The 20579-nt window shown below is 40.6% G+C and overlaps 2 protein-coding genes across 4 annotated transcripts in view; one reads left to right on the forward strand and one right to left on the reverse strand.

Moving 5' to 3' along the window:
- The window catches only part of adam22 (ADAM metallopeptidase domain 22), a 73034-nt gene that overhangs the window by 28575 nt on the left and 23880 nt on the right, over nucleotides 1-20579 (forward strand). For all 3 annotated transcript variants that reach the window (XM_085473830.1, XM_085473828.1, XM_085473829.1), the window contains exons 5-6: nucleotides 4649-4731; nucleotides 9024-9087. In XM_085473830.1, the coding sequence (XP_085329956.1) occupies nucleotides 4649-4731; nucleotides 9024-9087 (147 nt within the window). The remainder of the gene's footprint in view (nucleotides 1-4648; nucleotides 4732-9023; nucleotides 9088-20579) is intronic.
- On the reverse strand, nucleotides 16160-20339 carry cldn12 (claudin 12). The gene is made up of 3 exons (XM_085473832.1): nucleotides 20195-20339; nucleotides 18128-18381; nucleotides 16160-18034 (listed from the first exon to the last, which is right to left on the reverse strand). Exons 2-3 carry the CDS (start codon nucleotides 18344-18346, stop codon nucleotides 17210-17212), a joined length of 1044 nt encoding a protein of 347 aa, XP_085329958.1. The 5' UTR covers nucleotides 18347-18381; nucleotides 20195-20339; the 3' UTR covers nucleotides 16160-17209.

Below are 20579 nucleotides of genomic sequence, written 5' to 3' on the forward strand. Positions count from 1 at the left end.
TAATCTTGGAGCTGAATATCCACAACTGCAGCCCATCTGCACTCTTCTAATGTCATCGTTTCCCTTTTAGTAGCAAAGAACAAGAGCCTCTTTTTGATTATTAATGCTTCTGTTCATGGAGGTTAATATGAGACAAGCCCTGGTTGTTACTCTGCTCACTGTGGAGGGCAAAATGTCAGCCGATGTAACGCAGCTGCTGCTCTGATAGATCTAGGTCAGAATCCTCCAGTGCTCATGTAGCCCATACGTAATAGAAGTAATACAAACTCCTGAAACTGGAAGCATTCAGGCTTTCTGTCCACGGTTTACCTTCAGTGCAAGGAATGAATGACAGGCTCCTTATCCTCGTTCTGCACAAAACACATCACAGAGAGCAGATGCTATTGGGTTTTATATGGGATGTTAAACATGGCACCTGTGACACGATGATGGTAACAGCCAGATGTGGCCCAAACATCACAACACACATCTGTCGGTGGAAATCAGCCAATTCCAGTTGATGGATGTTTGCATTTAATCCAAAACTGTGCGATCAGTAGAAAACATACCAGTTTGATTAAGGATCCTTTTATTGAGTGCACACTGTACCCCTGCATATTTGTTATGATTGGAAAGTTTGGGTTCTGCACTACAGCTGCAAACTTTGGTTTTGTGGTTTTGAGGAAATACTGCACGCACAGAAATGAACTCGATCACCTAATGAGGAGTAAAGTACAGCAAAGTGTGTCTAATGTCCTTATTTCCTTGCATTATGTGATCGCGGTGGTCAAAGTTTCACTGACATTCAGAGGGCAGAGCGTCCTACTTGTTTATCGAGTGTCTAACCTCGACCTTTTTGTTGTGCATTGTGTTGTCCAGATAAGATGATTAATTATCCTCGCATGTGTCTTAAGAGATCACAGATCTCACAAATTTAGCAACACAAGCTGAGGATGTACCCACAGTGCTGATGTTGGGTGTTTCTTCCTTTGATGAGAAGTGGAGCAGAAGGTTCAGGGCGACGGAAAGAGGAGAGACGCTGGGATAGTGGAGCACAGCGCCACTTATAAATAGCCCTCTCTGTCTCTTCACTTCACACTCGCTCTCTGTCTCTTTACTCAACCTCTTTCTCTTGTGGCTCTATTTAGGTTTATCTAGCAAACCTTTCATATGCTCTGACTCTCTGCTAATGTAAAAAAAAAAAATCCCCTCTCTTATTACAGCGGTGGCAGCCTGCTGCTAACTTGCTTGAATCTTATTTTTCTATTCTGGATTTCATGGATAGGGCATTATGAAAATAGCGAGAGGCAGAGTTAGTATCGCGAAAAGGAAACCGATAGCTGAATGTGATTTAACTGGAAGTTGCAAATAAGTGGTTAAAAGGCAGGAACACAGAAAGAAATCAGTCTCAGCCTGATGGGTGCAGTTTCACTTTGATAATTCAAAGATGATTGTTTATGCAGATGACTTCCTTACACTCACACATGCACTCGTCTGTATTACCACACATTTCTAAAGTCTTCAGTTTGAGTCCTGTAAAGTGTAAACTGCATGAATGCCTGATTCATTCAAATGAAAAAGACATTTTAGTGATGTTGTAAGCCTGATTCTTGTCTTTACCCACCACTCTAATTCATTGGCTAAATGCTTTGAATGCACTACAGTTTGATTTAAATGCATTTGCTTTATTTCTCTACTGTATCTAATAAATATATTAAAATGAATGACTTTAGATAAAATGGATGTGCCTTGTTTAAAGGAAGTGTTGATACTAGAGATGGCACGATACCACTTTTTTATGTCCGATATCGATACCGATATCATAAATTTGGATATCTGCCGATACCGATATGAATCCGATATAGTGTTTTTTAATCAACAAAACTGTTTTTTAAAATATCTTGCTGCATTTTGCAAGTCTGCAAATTCATACTCAAGTTTAAAACAACAACTACACTAAAGCTATTCTGTTATACCTGTATACAAAAAAAATATTTCATAGTTCAGCAATACTGATCAATCTAATAAACTTAGACCTACACCATCCTCCCTATTCTGGTATTTTAAAGAGTACTTAGCGTAAATATTAAGCAACCTAACTAATAGGGTTCCAACTCCCAGCAACAACAAAAATAAATAAATAAAGAATAGGGAACCACCCCTCACGCTCCACCTCATGATGCTTAATCAACGTAATCAACCTTAATTTGATGCAGTGTGAAAAAAAATGCACAGAAATCAATTATTTTTCAAGAAATATTAAATAGATTCAACATCTTTCTTCAACAAAATTGCAGACTGCACAGATGGTACCTTCCCAAAGGAAAATGTACTATAGCTTACTAGGGTATATATATTAGACTTAATAGTTACTATATACAGTAATTGACTTCTATTCATTTTACATCAAATTAAAACTTTGGGTGTCAGATAATTATTTATTAAAAGCTAGACATTTTAAATGAGAATAAGAAAGAAAAGTATGTCTTTGTGCCCACTTTTCCCTGTTAATGCCCTATCGGCCCCCCTGGCTAAACTTTGCTAGATCTGCCCCTGCACAGTTACCAGCGTCAGCTACGTAGAAAAAGATCCTCGAGTAGAAAGTAATATTAAATAAATTCTAACAACAGCTTATCAAGCTTAAACGTGCTGCTGTTGTTCAGCCGCTGGTTTGCTCGTTCTGGCGCAAAGTGGACCAAAAACAAACAAGAGAGACAGACTCGCGACAGAAAAGCCGATCAGCTGATCATTAAGCAGTTTCACGATTGAAGTAGCAGCCGGAGAGCGAGAGGCAGTCGCTCGTTAAGCTTAAAGTGGGAATGCTTTACAAACATTCAGAGATGGACTTACACACTTTCTTTACTTCTCTCGGGGATAACTTTGTCGGAGATGAAAAGCTCCAAATGCTATCCAGACCACCGACAGGTCCCGCATGCCACAGCCGCTCTATCACGTGATGCATACTGCTCCGACGTTCTGAGGCGAGTTACGGCGTGTTGCAAGTTTTGTGAGGTGCTTTCGTGATATTTAATGGATCGGATTACATTTTTTATTTTTCTCCGATATCCGATCCAGTAATTTAGGTCAGTATCGGACCGATACCGATACGTAATATCGGATCGGTCCATCTCTAGTTGATACTGTGCTGAACAACGTTTTCCTTACAAGGTTTTAGTTCAGAGAGTTTTAGCTCCATCTTTGGAAATGCAAATTGTTTGTAGTAACGTCTTTGTTAATTGGGATTTCATTTTTTTTTTGTTTAATTTGGTCCAAGTTAACATGAAAATGTGTACCATCCACCCATTTTCTTCACCACTTGGCAAGTTTAGAGTCACAAAGGTCACTCTGTCTAAAGGTGGGGTACACCGTGTACAGGTTGCCAGTGTATCACAGGGGTACCACACAGAGACAGACAACCATTCCCACTCCTGGAGTTATGACGTGTTTATGCTTGCTGCTTGGCCCCTGTCATGTGGTGGCACATGCGAGTTTGATGTCACATCCTCTGCCACGCTTCACCTTATCTGTGGTTCTTTGGCCGACCACCAGTTAATCTTAACATGCATGTCTTTATACTGTGGGATGGTGCAGGAGTACCTGGAGAGAACCCATGCAGGCACAGATAGAACATAAAGGCTCCAACCAGCAGGTGGGTTTTGAACCCAGGACCTTCTTGATGTGAGGCAACGATATGCTGTATAAAAATGATAGATTTCTGTCAAAGAAAAAAGGAAAAACTCTTTGCTGGAACAGTTGGGTTTAATTGACTCCTCACAGGAGAGGGCAGAGGCAGATGAAACCCTGATTTGCTTGAGGACTGCTTTAATGTCCCTTTGTCCAAAGTCAGGCAGATAAAAGAGCATTTGAAAATTTGTCTTGCATGCGCCGCACTCTGAACTCAATCCCGTCCGACACCTCACTGAACTCTGCTGTAGGATAATAAATCACACAGATTTCCACATGCATGTGTAGTTCAACAGTGTGCACATGCATGCATCCTAACAGAAGCTTGTGCATCAGGATGGGGTCTACTCAGAAAGCTGGAGAGTGGAAGTGGATCTAGAGGTGCATTGCTGTGCACATGCAGAAATTGATCCTCTGATAAAAGCTGCATTTCCTCAGGGAGAACTGCTTCCTGCTTAATGGCTGTTAGGTAGCAAGAAATGGACCAGGAAGAGATGGCCTGCCTGCAGAGCACTTAGGTACTTAGACATCATGCACATCTATAGACGATAAATGTGTGCAGAGAGACACGTAGATCAAGAGTGAAGACAGAGAGACGGAGATGGTAAAAATCTGACTTCCTGCTGCAGAGAAGTTCGGATAGAGGAGTGAAGTCGCTGAGGCGTTAGCGCGCAGATGGTCAGATGTGAACGTGCAAAGCTCAAAGTGCAAATTGTCAAACAAACACGCGAACAGTATATTCACATATCTTCAACAGAGCTTACTTGCACTTGCATGTATTAGCAAATGAATTCTGTGTAATGGATTGCTTTGGACTCATTTCCTTGTGGTGTCCTCGGATCAAAGATGGTCCCTAGGTGAACGGCAAACAAGCATATGGGAATCCCGAGGACACCACAAATTAAATATGGTAGTGAAGAGGGGAATATTTCACTACATCATGTGTGTGAGCTTCATCTGTGTGTATTTGTGTGTTTCCTCACAGGGCGGAGAGCACTGCTACTATCAAGGAAAGGTCAGAAACATCCCTCACTCCTTTGTGGCTCTCTCAACCTGTCACGGGCTGCAGTAAGTACAAATAATACAGATGCGACTTTTTATATGCATGTGTGTGTTTCAGCCTCTGTTCTAAGTCCTGCTCCCATTTTTTCATTAGGTTAATGTAATTAGTTTTAGCCAGGCGTCGCTGCCTGTCTGCATTTTAGGTTTCATAGGTTATCACTCTGGCAGACGGACAGAGAGACAGACATCTTCTCTTCTTCTCTTCTTCCTTTCCTGTTCTCTTTTCTTTTTTTCCCCTTCTCCTCTAGCCTCCACTAACGTTGGTATTTTTAGCTTTTTCTGCTTGAGGCGAGACGGGTCAGAAACAAGGCCTGCTGTGAGGGATGCATGCACACTTTATGCTTTCTAAGTCAATGTATGTAGTCTCCTGTGTATATATGTGTGTATATATATATGCATGAAAAGAGGCGAGACGCTCTCCATCCCGCATGTGAGAAATTCACTGTTTGTTGGTGGATTTCATTGTTTGCACAGAAAGCCGCCGTGAATAACAAAGCATCAAACGTGCCTAAAATGAGAACCGTGTTTCCACAAAAAGTTACAATGCCGTGTGACATTTAAATAAAAAGAGAATGCTAATGATTTGAAGCCTATATTTAATTAAAAATATACAAATACAACTTACACAGGGGAGACCAGCTGTTGTATTTTCATGTAGGACTTCAGCTCCTCAAAGGTTTGAGGTCTGCTTTGTTTGCTTTTCATTTCATGATGCACCAAATTTTTAAGACTTATGTCTTTGTTTGCTTTATCGTGTCATGGAAAATAAACGCTGCTATGAAAAAGATGTCATCCGGAGGGCTGCATCTTATCATCTTATCTTTAAAAAAATAAATAATCACTATGGTATTCATTCAGCACTATCACTTTTTATCCTTGATCTATGACCTAATTCTATTATAACGTCCTTATTGTCATCATGCTTGCTTGCACTGTACGTGTCTTTTATTTTTATTTTTTATGTGAAACTCTTTTGTTTTTATGTAATTTCATAAAAACCACAAATAAAGTCTAGTCTTAGCAAATGCTTGTCATAAACGTATATACACTTACCGGCCTGCTTCATTGGGTACACCTGCAAAACATCTAATGAAACAATCACGTGGCAGCAACTCGTTTAGACATGTAACTCAAGATGAGCTGCTGAAGTTCAAACCGACCATTCAAACCCAAATGGAGAAGAAAAGCAACTTTAAATGATAAAAGTGACTTTAAATTCTGCATGTTTTAAGCTTCAACACTTGATATTTTGTACTTTTTAAATTACATTAAAAAATGGCCTGTATTTATATAGCGCCTTACTAGTCCCTAAGGACCCCAAAGCGCTTTACATATCCAGTCATCCACCCATTCACACACACATTCACACACTGGTGATGGCAAGCTACATTGTAGCCACAGCCACCCTGGGGCGCACTGACAGAGGCGAGGCTGCCGGACACTGGCGCCACCGGGCCCTCTGACCACCACCAGTAGGCAACGGGTGAAGTGTCTTGCCCAAGGACACAACGACCGAGACTATCCAAGCCGGGGCTCGAACCAGCAACCTTCCGATTACAAGGCGAACGCCCAACTCTTGAGCCACGATCGCCACAAAAATTTAAAATGAGGAAAAATAATTTCTTGAAAAGAGGCCAAATTTTCTCCAAACATTTTTAATCAAATGTCAGACTGTCAACACCATAAACTGCTGTATATTTTGAACTTGTTGCCCGATGTTTTTTGGATTAACCGTCATCAGTTCTTGTAGTCATGTAAAGAAAACCACATAATAGGAGCTCCTGGTCTGAATTAACCTTCTGCCCATTCAGTGTACATTGTTTAATCTAATTATCAATTTCAGCTGTTTCAGAGACCATGATTATTTATTTCTGATCCATTACGCAGTCTCAAAGCTTTCTCCCACTGAGTATATCTTGTTTCAACATAATACCAAGCCAAATAGACAGAGTAATCAGTTTAGACATGTCTTTCCAACTAATTAGGGGAAGCAGGAAGAAGCAGACTAATATCTGCTGAACAAGCTAAACTAAAGTCCAAGCCTTAACTCTTTTTATTCTTAAAGTTTTTTTGTGTGTTTCATGAGAGTTTTGCATGAATTTGGGGAAAGTTGTCAGTACAGCAAATTATAAAATGCTGGATGCAAAATAATGAAAAGAAAGCAACTACCAAATAATTTATAGTATAGTTACCTGCAGTGAAATCTCATATTTAGAACGCAAGAGGTTGTAATGGGATAGAATCACTGAACTTTGAAATTTCTAATGAAGAAAGAAAGAAACACCAAAATGTTATATATGTGTGTGTGTGTGTGTGTGTGTGTGTGTGTGTGTGTGTGTGTGTGTGTGTGTGTGTGTGTGTGCGTGCATGCGTGCGTGTGTGTGAGAGAGAGAGAGAGAGAGTAAGAGAAAGAGAGCGAGGGAGTCAAGGGCTTCCTGCTGTGGAGTGTGTCAGAGCGTTAGCCATTAGAGGGAGAGCATTCTCCTATGCTGAGTCAGGTGTTTACCATAATATACATCCTGCCCCCGCCCCCCAACTCACACACACACACACACACACACACACACACACACACACACACACACACACACACACACACACACACACACACACACACACACAGAGGCAAATTTTGTTCTCTTTCTAAACATTTAGCTTGGATTCTTTGCTTTGATGCAGCACAAAAGTGAGCTAAAAGAATCCATCCATCCATTTGTTTCTTAATCATTTATCAAACTTAGCTATAATTTAAAGCCTTATCTTTAAATTAAAAGATTACATTTGCACGCTGAGCTGACTAAAACTAAAAGCTAAGCTAAACTTTCTATACAGTCCAGCGATAGTTCTTATTTGGTGTGTCAATAAAAGTAAAGCTGCATCCCAAACTAAGCAGCAACGACATGTAAAGTCAGGTAAAGCTATAATAACTGAGGGGATTGTGTAGGTGTGGTTTGTGCACAGATGCATGACATCACCTTTCTTCCAAATCCCACTCACTCACACCAGCACTGAACAGATTTAAGCATAAAATACACACATAAATTCTTTCAATTTGTCCAGCCAGGAAACCTGAAAAACACAGAGAGGGTAGAGTCGGAGGAGGTAGATAGATTGTGTATTTCCTGCAGTGTTTACCCTCCTGACTTCACAGTCTGACCCGACCAATCTCCTAAAAGCTTCAGATAAACTTAATTAACGGATGATGTGTTCATGCGCACATGAATGTGGGCAGGCGGCCAAAGACCTTCAGCCATGGTTAAAATGCTGCATAGCTCTGTGCTGTTCTCTCGCAACCTTATATGTGATGACAGCATGGATTTTGTTTTTATTCTAACAGCTGAGCCATTGATGGACTAATTAGACTAAACTAATCCTATATTATTATTATTCACCAACATTAACTTCTTGCAACTATGTCTCAGCTTTATAGTGTACATAGTATTTATTAGTCATACTTTTTACTCTTCTTTAACTAAACCTAATTTTTATTTTTTACTTCCCTGTTTTTTTTTTTAAATCACAGTTTTGTATATATAATTTCTTTGCCGTATAAGGCCCTCACTATGCGTATGTTTATTTATTGTAGTCTGTACTATTTTTATTCTTTATTCTGCTGCTGTAATAGCCTCCCTTGTGGGATCAATATTACATATATATATATATATATATATATATGAGAGAGAGAGAGAGAGAGAGAGAGAGAGAGAGAGAGAGAGAGCCTTCTTACTTGGTGAATTTCACATTTAAAAATGTCTTGAATGGCACAGTGTATCTCTCTTTACTAGTCTTTATTAAATATGCCAGTGGTTGCACATTTTTCCAGCAGACAGGGAGGTTATAACACTATAGACAGGTTTCTGTGCGGGTGTAATAAAAAAATCTTCCATTGTAATCTCCACATCACTGTCCATTACACCTCCTTCTTCCCTCCGTTACTTTTCTCACAGTCATATAACATAGCGTCCCATCTGTAAATATCCATAGAAGTCTTGCTTTTCTAATAAGCATTTCAAAACTTCAAACTTCAAAACTTTTTTTCATTACGTCGAACATAACTGTTGTTCCCTTAGCTGTCCAGTCCTTAAACTTGTTATCTAATTTATTTGCAGAAAAATGAGAGTCATATGCACATTAAGGACTGTAAGGTCTCCCTCTGGTTTATGTTCTTTTATAACAGTTTTCCATATGAAGTGACTAATCTGTCCGGAGGACTTGATTTATTCCATTTGATGCTGAAAAAAACAGCAGAAACTTGTACTGATATGTGCTCTCGCCTCTCCCCCTCTTTCCCTTTCCAGTGGGATGTTTTTCGACGGCAATCACACCTACATGATTGAACCTGGAGGACACGGCAGCAGCAATGTAAGTACTGCAGATGGCTCTTCTCAACAGGGATTATCAATTTGTCCTTCCTCCATGTTTTTGCATCCAGCTGCTTCTACGTCGTGTTGAGCTGTCTGAGGTCAAACAATTTGTTGCAGTAGTGCTGTGTTGTGTCCAATGTCCACCCACAGCCCTGCAAGTTCCTCGTCACTGATGGTACCCAAAATCTTTCATATGTTTTCCTTTGAAATGATTGTGTCAAGGGTGCTCTTGAAAAGGCCTGGATAGGCTGTTTTTGTGGTGCTGATTTGGTAAAAAATTTGCACATCTGCTGCAGATGATTTGTTAGAATAGGAGAACAGGAGGTTCAGACAAACCAGAATCAGTTACAGATCACAAACCGGTCACTGCAGCTGAACCCTGAGGTTTCAAGACAGAGAGATTCACGGGATTACAAAGCAGCAGAAAGCAGAAAAGCCCACAGACAATTAGATAATAACAATTAGAGGCATTACGGCCAGAACGAAAGGACAGATCCGAGATTTCCAGACAAGCCTTAGGCATGAGAGTGAAAGAACAAGCTGCTGATACTCCGTGTGTGTGTGAAGGGCTTACTTTCTATCTAATTAAAACCTCCAGAAGAAGCGTGTGTCTGGCTTTAATCAGTCAGGGGCGAAAGAAGACCAGATAAGAGAGGTCAGAGACCTAGGTGTGTGTGTGTGTGTGTGTGTGTGTGTCCTTGGTAGTTGCAACCTAGCCCACGGAGCTACTTAAGATTCATTCCCATATGAGAGTTTTTGTGCCGGCAGGTAGGAGAGAAAATCTGGTAGATGGACAGACAAACAGAAGATTAGGAGGTGGAATAGTGTGAAAAACCAAAATGTAATTAGGGCGCATGTCATTGTATTTTCTGCAGAGAAACTGCAGTATAAGAGGATCTAATCCAGTTTTAAAGGCAGTTGCTATTTCACAGTTAAACAGTAATGAAAAGGAGAGGAAACATGAAGTTAATTAAGCAATAAAGTGTCTTTAGTGTGAGGATGGAGGAAATAAAGTAGAACACCGAGAGGGAATGAGCGACAACAGTGCTCGAGGCCGCTGTGTTTATTCAGGGCCTGTTACGACTCTTCGTTGCTCACTCTTTAGCTGCTTCTGTCGTCTCCAGCGTTTTCTGGAGACACTGAATTATTGAAGCAATGAGAGAGAGAAGATTCAGAAAATAGGCAATCCAATTTGACAAAGTAGATAAACTCAGAAGGGTGCTGCAGCACTCTCCTTGCAGAGATACAGGGTGTGTAAGTATATCATGACAAACATTTGGCTGAAATGTTGCGTTTCTGTAAAGTCTTTAAAAGCCACAGCTAAAGCAACATCTTATAGAGTCACTCCAGAAAGCCGAAAGACAGCAGTCACAGTGTTACTTCAGAAGATAACGTGTTCAGTATTTTGGCACTAACTAAAAAAGACCAGAGGCAGAGCTGAAGATGCTAAGATTGTTATTGAGAGTGACCAGAATGGACAACATTAGAAATGACCTCAGATTGAGCAGTTTGGACACAAAGTTAAAGAGACAACGCTGCGATAGTTTGGACATGTGCAGAGGAGAGACAGTGGATAAATGCAGCTGCCAGGCAGGAGGAAAAGAGAAAGACCTCAGAGAAGATTGATGGATGTAGTGAAGGAGGCCATGCAGAGAGTTGGAGTGACAGAGAAGGATGATGGGACAGGGTGGGATGGATGCCACTAGCCCAACTTGGCATTACTCTTTGGTTAATCTGAAAACGACTGAGTAATTTAATGTTTAACATGTGATTACCCAACTTTGTTTATGTTATACTAAAGCACATTTTCTATATTATTGTGATGATGCTTTACACTGGTGTAAAGTACAGTTATTAGCAATCAGTGGCACAGTGGTTAGCACTGACACCAAGCTGCAAATGAATTAATAAATGTTGATTCTAAACTGGCAGGAGGTGTGAATGTGATCGTGTCTCTGCGTGCTGGCCTGGAGACAGACTCATGACTTGTGCCTGAATTCGATGCGCAGTTAAGTAAAAGGATGGATGGATTTATTTGGTACTTCATTAAATGTGTCAGCAGATGATGCGGATTTTACAGGCGAGAAATAACTTTTTTATAAATCAGATGTAAAGTCTGATTGTAGATAAAATTTATGACATTGGTTAAAACTGGCTTCACTTTGGTCTTCTACAGCATGAAGATCCAAAAGATCAAAGGTTTGAGACCCAAGAGGAGATGCAGTAGACCAGCCTCAGCTATTGCGCTCCCAATCTAGCTGAGGGGCACTGAAAGCCCCTCAGCTAGTGAACGTTTTGACAGGAGGTTCTGGTTTACAATAATTTCTACTGAGAGCTCTGGTAGATTTTCTTAGTGTACAGGCTGTGATCAGCTGACCTGCTGCTCTGTTTGGATGTAAACAACCAAATTCAACCAGATATCAGCAGATGTTTCATGACTTGTCCTGCTCAGTCAATGGATCTAAGCATCATCAACTAAAATTCATATGAATCTCTGCTACACTTGACATAACCTTACTTTGACTGTGAAACTGCAGATGATTTTCATGCAATCTTTAAATAACACATAGCTAGCTCAGTTTGTTTTGCAGCAGGTTTCACAATAAAAAAAAAACCCCATAATGTCATGTGTACAGACCCAATATCTGATTTAAAAACATGAGGACTTAATGGAAACTTTAAATCTGCACTATATCAAATTCCACTGAGCAGTCTGAGCAAAAACTCCCCCAAAATGCAAAAGTAACGAGCCTGTTTTTGAAAATTTAAGGAGTATAAAATACAGATATTTGTTTAAAAATATAGGGAGTAGAAGTAAAAATTTAAAAAGCTACTCAAGTAAAGTACAGATACCTGAAAATTGTAGATACCAGTACTTTGTAGTAACAAAGTACAAATACTTTGTTACTTCTCACCTCTGCCGATCTGTGGCCTTTTAAAAATATCACATAAATCAAGTGTATACAGAGTAGTGTGAACAGAGTAACACATTTTTGACAGTTGTGGTAGTATTGGTTTTGGCTTGATGTTTTTGGAACGCTGGCTGCATGACAATGCCGGGGACGGCGCTGCCCTCGAGCCCGGAGGTGCCTGTCAGTTTGTTGTTACTGAGCTCTGGATGTCTGCTCCCCTCGGGCAATGCTCCATCGTTTCTCTCCCCGTGGATTCCTTCTTTCTCTGTTTCACTCTCATTATGTCTGTCTATTTGTCTGCTCGGTCTACAAGTCTGCCTCAGACACACAGATGTCTTCTTCAAAACCCTAGATGCCCTCCATGTCCGGTGTGAGATTTAGTGGCTCTTTTACGAGGAGGCTGTCTGCACTGTCATGCACTTGTTACATTAGACAGCATTCACATATAATCCCTTATTGAACAGCATTGGATGCAAATTTTTTACCCACCTGCAACTAATTGTAGCTTTCCTAAATGTAAAAGAACACAAACAAGAAAACAGGGTTGAAGTGGGGCTGTGAGAGTCAGCGTGGCTCCTGTCGGCCATATGGCAAATCCATCTGCCCTTCTTTCACCAAGGCAGAAAAAGTTATGCAGGACATGAGGTAAACGTGTCCTGAACAAGCTGCTCTTGTCACTTTATGTGGCTGAGCCGGAGTTAAAGTGTCTTGTCGTGTTATGTAATTGGTCTCACATATAATCTGAAAAGCTAGATCTTCAAGATTAAAGCTCACAAGCGAAGAACGAGCTGTTCCAGCGCAGCACGCAGTTGATAAATCTTGCACTTATTGACTGTTAGTGTCGGCATGAGTGTGTGTGCATGTGTGTGTTTATGTGTGTTCATGTAGGGAAGTTGTGAGGAGGATGTGTGATTGACTCGCATAGACAGAAAACACCATATGTTTAGTCCTCCTGTTTGTGTTGTTGTTTTCTTTTTGGACACCATGGCAGCTCCACCTGCACCTCGGAGCCACTGTGGCTACACCCAGAAAGCATAATGCTGTGTGCGTTTTTTGTTCAATGGTGGAGTGACCATGAGTTCAGGCTTTAGGACATTTCAACCATAAAGCCTAAGCAAAGGCATGACGTGTTTTAAGTGTATGTTACGGTTCAAAAAACTGTTGAAGTCCATAAAATGTGTGGTTGAGGTTGCATGTCAAGTTCAGGCTCTCCTGAAGGTTTGAATGAATATATTCAGCCTATATTCAGTAATTATAAGTCATATACTCATTTTGATAAGAAGCCATCACTTGAAAGATTTGAACATGTTTTTATTGAACATGAGTGATGAAGCATCATAGCAGAGTGGAGTCCCAGCAATGATAAGCAGGAACCCCCTGAAGTCTAGACGCTGGTGGTTGGTAGTGAAGATGAGAAGGAAGTGGCACGAGGCAGGATGACATAAGAGCAGTGAGGTTTAAAGCAGACAGTGGAGGCTGATTGGCTCATAGAGAGCAGCAAGAAAATGATTGGACCTGAGCAATGATGTCATTATTTGGTGTAATGGTGTGGGAAAGAGGAAGTGATGTAAAAAACACAGACTAGCAGCAGGGATACCCAGTAAAGCAGCCTTTAGTATCCTTCTTCCTCTATGATCCATGAACACACACTCATAAATTCATTTTCGAGTAGTTTTTCAGTGATTTTTGGGGTGAACCAAATGTGGTAAAGTGTCAACAGGCCTGTTTCTGGTAGGAAATCGTCACATTTTGAGGCAAAGATGACAAGACTTCATATCAAACCACATGTTTGTGTAAAAGTTACCTCTGAAGCTAATCAGAAACTTCTTTGTACCATTTATAAAGGTACTTTTACCTCGAGACCCACCTATGAGGCCACAAGTTGATTTTAAAGCTCCTTACATAATCCTACATTGTTTAAATAAATGTTTCTTGGCAATTATGCAGTTTTTGGGAGGTTCAAATTGTAACAATGCTTATTAAAAATCAAACAGAGAAGCACCCGTAGTAAAGAAACAAACAAACAAACTGAAAACGGGATTAGAAACACTGAAATAGATCCAGTGCCTGAAATTTTGTGTTGGAAGTAGGTGACCCATCTTGAAAACCCAAGTGGCTATTGGGATTTTTCAAATTAAAGGCTCCAGAAGGACAAACACACTAATTTTGGTGCTTGTTTCCACTTTTGAAAGATTTTCCAGTTGTCTGCTGCACTAGAGGGGATAACTGAAGATAAGGGGGTTGGGTGGTGAAGGATGCAGAGGAAGAAGGGGGTGTGTCGAGTGCCAGGTTTTAGCATGGGGGTGTTTGCATTTGGTGCCAAGGGAGGATTTTTTACACGGACAGCACAAGCTGGGAATGACACACTGTGTGTGTGCTGGAGCTGATGGGATACAAAAAAGGAGGTGTGTGTGTGTTCGGGGGGTCTCCCTGTGGCCTGAAGCCATGTTCATGTTACTAAACCTGGACCGGTTCATTCACACATGCAAGGAAAGAGTGAGAAAGAATGAAAGGCGTGTTTATCCCTCCCCACTTTATGTTCATGAGCCAGCGGTCTGTGTCTGAGGTCTCCCATGGCAACCCAGGCCCCACCCCCTGTTTCTTCCCAGCTCAGCATATGAAAGCCATCTGTGTCGACCTCTAATCTCCATCAGTACTCGCTCCCCGCTGGGTCTATATGCTGTGTGTGTATGTTTTTGAACTGAGATTACTGGCCGGGAGCGATGATGCAGGGAACAAAGAAAGCATGGCATTATTACAACAGTTAAATCAGACTTTGGTGCTCTGATAATGATGATTTGTGCTGTGTGTGCGCTACAGATACATGCAAATGCAAACAGATATTCTTATTTTCATTAAGGTCTTACTAACCATCAGCCACTAAACCTTGACATAATTTCCAATTATACCTGCCGCAGTGATCACTTCACATGCTTGGTCGACTTACATCAAAAACAAAACGAAAAGCTGTTTTTCTTTTTTGTTAGACTGCTCACTGTCATCTACTTCCTTTGTTAAGCTATGAACTCGATTATATCTTAATTTGCTCATACGGCAGGTGACAGCAAATATCATATCCCCCATTGTGCTGTGCAGTAGTGCAAATTTTGGTATAGATGCTACACCAAGTAAATAACGGGCCGTTATTGACAATAATGAAACTTTTAACCCGTAAAAGCTTATGCAGGGGAGAGAAGTGTTTCATGATTTATGAGTTGAATCATTGTCTGTTTAATGACCACTAAATGACTGTGATTTTTACTTTCCATAATAGTTAATTAACACAATAAAATGCATCTTTAAGCTTTCATGTATACTGAAAAAGGGATTTTTGGAAAGCTGGAACATAAATGTGCCTTCTGTTGTTTGGATGTGCCATATCCTCTGAATTTTGGTGAAATCTTCTTTTTAACGAGTGTACACTCTAGAAAGCAGAGTTTATAATGAGATTAGTCTGCCAATGCTGTGCTGGCCATTTTCCCACTCTCCCCTGTTAAGTCATTTATATTCATAAACAACAAATAAATAAATTTTCCCATTTAAACACCACATTGATACTTTTAAGAAGTGCTACATAAACCACTTCAGTGTCCTCTGGCTTAATGGGGATTGGGTTGGAGAAGGGGCTTTAACATTTTATGATACATTTGTGTGAATTAAGAACCCCACAGGCTCCTGATTTCTCTCGGTTAAAGTGGAAAGAGGAGCCATAACCAGCTGAAATCATGGCTGGGCCACATTAAAAAAAAGAAATGCCACAGCAGACAGATGCACATCTTTCCTTTCCTGACACAGCCCTCCTATTTATCCAAGCTTGGGACTGGTACAAGGAGTATGCAACCTTGCATCCCCTCCTTGCTTTCAATTTGGGGACTTTTTGTATGTTAACCACTATTCCACTTTATTAGGTACATGTTGCTAGTACTTGGTCTACCCCTCGGTATTGAAAACATTCCTCAGAGATTTTGGTCCCTGTTGACTTGATAGCATCACGCGATTGCTGCAGGTTTGTCAGCTGCACATCCATGAAGCAAATCTTTAACTTTACAGGGTCATCTTGACCTCCTCTACATGCGCTGAGTTGCTGCCATATGACTGGCTAAATAGATAACTGTGTGAGTTTGCAGCTTGTATAAAAAGAGAAGCACGTGATTACAGTGTGATTTATGTTTTATTTAAAACAAAAACAGTGTAGAAAAGCATGTTTCTTTGACATTTTCACTTTAGAATCACATAAAGATCTGTACTTCATACGCAGAACCTGCAAGAAGGCAACAAATGTGGCTTAATCATGACTTACAGCCTTAATCAGTGCTTCCAGCTACATTAGCAAGTTTTTTTCTACCACACTAGAGATGTCTTAGTGTTTCTGACAATACAGTAATGTTAACTGCATTTGTACATCAGACTGAACACAGCTAAAAGGTTTATTAGTGGCACCTTTTGATGTTTTTTGACACAAATACCTTGGAAAAGTACGCTGTATCAAATGATTAAGTACTATATAGGAGGCTTTACATTAAAAAAATAGACTCAAGGCTAACAACATAGGTAAACAATGGCAATTAAACCAGGCACATTATAGACACACTTAGTGCAGTTAACAAAGAAATGACAGCTGCTCTTCAAAGTGACAGTTCATTACACACTTCGTGTTAGAACAAAAACAGGTGAGTAGTTGTCCATTCAGGACACAGAAGTCAAAGTTAATTGCAGTCCATAATGCACTCCAGCAGTGATAACAGACAATCCTCATACTGTAAGCTTTACACAAGCAAAAGTCACTTGAAATTAAGGATAAAGTGTCAAGCACAAATGTAACAGAAAATTAGAAAAATTAGGTTGGTCCATTGGCCACTTCAGCAAGGAATAAACTATTATTTAGTGCTCATACTCTGATATAAAAAACAGTGAAACAAGTATTTTTTTAAAAACAATACTAAACTGAATGCAGTGTTTTAGTTTCGAGGTTAATCTCATCCTTCATGTGGTACATCCAGGGTTGTTTCTACCGATTCTCATCCTCTGCCATCAGCAGTTCACAGGCCTGGACTGACTGACAGTATTTTTGAAACTATTACTCTTGAAGCTGTAAATAGCTCTCAGGTCATTACCTTCCATCTATCAAACTCTGTTAGTTTTATCAGTGATGAAATTTATAGAGGTTCATGGACAGAAGTGATGAGGTTATCAGCCTCTCCTCTTTCACTACTCTTGCGTCAGCACAGGAATATCAATTTCTATTGCTGACATCCGCGAGCGGGTGGAGTAGCGGTGGCCTGTATAGCTGGATGCGTACCCCTGAGAGGGAGCGTAACTCTGCGAGGGGGCATAGCTCTGCGAGGGAGCGTAACTTTGTGAGGGAGCGTAGCCGTAGGCGTGGTTTCCTTCAACCTCTGATCCATAGCCATTCGGTGCAGAAACCTGAGACACGTACACCTGTGGTGGAGCAGGTGCGATAACGCTTTGCACGTAGCCCTGCGCGGGCACATGTGGTTGGGCGTTAATTACTGTAGGAGGGAAAGTCTGTGGTGGGAAAGGCTGCGGAACATAAACTGAGGCAGGAGAATGTGCGTTGGCAATGAGAGGCTGGGTCGACATGGAGTTGGACGTGGACATGGGCAACCAGAAAGGTGAAGGCAGCTTCTTGCACATACAGTACCACATGAACATCAGCAGTGCGGCTAGCATCAGTCCTCCAGAACAGCCTATAGATGTATACACAGCAAAGCCATCAGAGAAGATGTTGGCATATCTAGCGTTCATCTCCTTGGTGCGGAAAAGGAACCACACGGAGGGCGCAATGGGGACTGCGCCGCCCAGGAAGAAAAACATGCCGGCCACCAGGTGACAACCTGGACTGTTCACCAGGCATCTAACTGTTTTAATGTCCGGTTCAGGCTTGTCTGAGCAGCAACAGGTTTTACACATCCCGGTCATGGACAGCAGCAAGGCTAAAATGCCGAAACCGAGGCCTGTGGGAAGGCAGAACTGCAAAAGCCGCAGATCCAGCTGATCCAACTTGGAATACCACTGGAAACATAATAATATATAATTAATGCTGGGACTATTATAAACATCGGAGAATTAAAAAACAAAACATAAGCAGAATAGATCAAGCAATACCTCTGAATCATAGTAGAGGCATCCTGAATAGCCATCCTGCATCACACATTTAGCCCACAGCCCATCATACACACTGATATTCTTGGCATTACGATTAAAGGTGACGAGTTTCGTTACGCGCCACTGCGGAATTAATGCTGCCACTGTGAGCCCACCTACAGACAAAATAGCAATGATGAAGGCAAAAGCATTGGTGGCGTGGATGTCCCGGCACGACATGGCTGGTTATTGCTGACAGGGGAGTTTCCGTTTTCCTGGATAAACAACACAAGTCAGACAGAAAGCAGCAACTGATCAGTTTGATGGACACAGAATTCCTGAAAAACGTGGTTATACAAGTTTATCTGAATGGCCCCATTCCTTTATAGAAGCAAGCTAACTGTGCCACACGCTGACCTAGCTATGGGCAACCCCCCTGTATTTCAATTCACCACAGTGTGGTCGACCCAATATCTGCTGTCCCTGAGAAACAATGCTCTCATTTCACCAGCAAACAAAGTGGGAATGACTCGATGACTGAGGCTGCACTGCAGGAGTGTCTATACAGCAGTGCATTACACAGATTACTGTGCAGCTGAACAATGAGCAAGGCTCGAACTTTATATGACGCATGCAACAGTGACTGACTCAGACAATGCAACTTGCAACTGCTTTTTATTTTATCATCTTAAAAAAAGAGCTCTTATTGCCACTTTCATCTCATCTCTGAAGGTTATCAGGGTCTAACTGAGTATGTTTAAAGCACTTTATGGGCCAATTCCTTGTGGCATTGACGGTCTAAAAAAATCAAGGTGCAGCCAGGTGCACTAGCTGTTTAAATTACCGGGTCATTCCACCTCAAATCAACAAATTTTTTCAACATTTTCTGCTCAACCATCTCTGATCTGCTTCATAATTTTATGGCCAAAGCTTGGGTTGTGGTGAAATAGCTTCATATATCAAAGGCTTTGTTTTGTTTTTTCGTTTAGAGAAATTTGAGCTTGAAATTTTAACCTGAATCAAAAAACTCCTCCAGGATAAAACAAATTTATGTATTATTTACTCAGTTATAATTAGAGTACCATCTGGAAACTCAACTAGAACTTTTTCCTGTTCGGTTAGGACTATCTATTGATATTTTTGTTTTCTGTGGCACGACTTGTGATATTTGCTCAATTTTCTTCATTTTACGATTAAGATTTTCACATCAAAAAGCCTTTCACAAGTTTTCTTTTGTATAACTATATGCAACACATAAATTGTCACCAGCTGTATTTTGGAATGTCATTTTTATTTTTATTTTTTGGTGGATGTTCAAATATGGGACTTCCCAGGACTACACAAAAAACTTCACAGCAATCCTTAATTTATATCAAAATGTTAAACCAAAACAGTTTTAGGTGATTTGAGATTAACTGACAGGATATCCTGGCTCAAAACTAGAGGCGGACAGGATTTTACAGTCAGGATGAATGGACTGTGAAGGGTCTTCAAATGTTCTGAACAATAATCACTGTACCTTTCTGACATGTCTCAATAGCATTTTGTTTTACAGTTTTCGTTTACTCAGTCGCTATCTTATTGTGTTTTATTAAATGTAACTTTCAAAGTGCCAGCTGTTACAGACCGGTGAATCTAAACTATTTATTCTAGATTATGCTAACGATCAACGTGAGCAGGGTTAATAGCACAGTGATTATTACACCCAAAGCAGTATAATTATACATACAGTACCGACACAGTGTGCATTGTGGTAGTAAACAAAAGACCTCAACTCTGTAATAACTGGTTAGCAGATAGCACAGTCAGCTAGGCTAATTACCGCTACTTTTGCTAGCCCTCAGCTAGCTCTCTTTGCTCAGACGAATGCAAAGGGCCTGTAAAGTTGTTAATACGTGTTAATAACAGTAACAAAAGCCGATCGTCAACATCAACTGACTCAATACGAAGAACTTAGTAGAAAATGTGAACTCCGAATTCGCTAACTAATTAGCCACCTAGCTACAAGCTAAAGAGGTAGCATTACCGCAACCTGTTGACGCCGATTTATTTTCATACTTTAACTACATTGACTAAAGGGTACTATACCTTGTTGAGCTACGTTTACAGTGAAGTCGGTAACATCTCAGCCTGTTTCTCCTTTACATACTTGAACACAAACCGAGTCTCGTACAGTAGCTCGGAGAGTAAACAGGATGTGCCCTCCGCAGAGCTCGGGGTGTTTCCGCCCTCAGAGCTGACTCACAGGAGGTAAACACACCCTTTAACTCATGTTCTAAAGTATTTTTATTTATTCGTTTATGTCTGTGATTCTTAAAGTTTTACGTGGAAACAAAAAACTTAACCACGCGGATGATAAAAAAAATGAAGCAAATAAAGGGTAGATAAAATGATAAACAAACAAACAAACTACAAATAAAATAAAGTAAGGCATAAGAATTCATGAAACCACACTAGGGTGTGTCTATGTGTA

The sequence above is a fragment of the Copadichromis virginalis genome, linkage group LG11 (genome assembly GCF_057382275.1).
Source record: "Copadichromis virginalis isolate Kocher_CV1m ecotype Utaka linkage group LG11, C_Virginalis_male_GT1.1, whole genome shotgun sequence".
Classification (NCBI taxonomy): Eukaryota; Metazoa; Chordata; class Actinopteri; order Cichliformes; family Cichlidae; genus Copadichromis; species Copadichromis virginalis.

Bases quoted from the DNA above. Each gene is read 5' to 3' on its own strand.
- cldn12 (XM_085473832.1), bottom strand. From the start codon at position 18,346: ATGTCGTGCCGGGACATCCACGCCACCAATGCTTTTGCCTTCATCATT. The intron at 18,035-18,127 runs GTATTGCTTGAT...TTATGTTTCCAG, and splicing joins GCCTCTACTATGATTCAGAG to TGGTATTCCAAGTTGGATCA.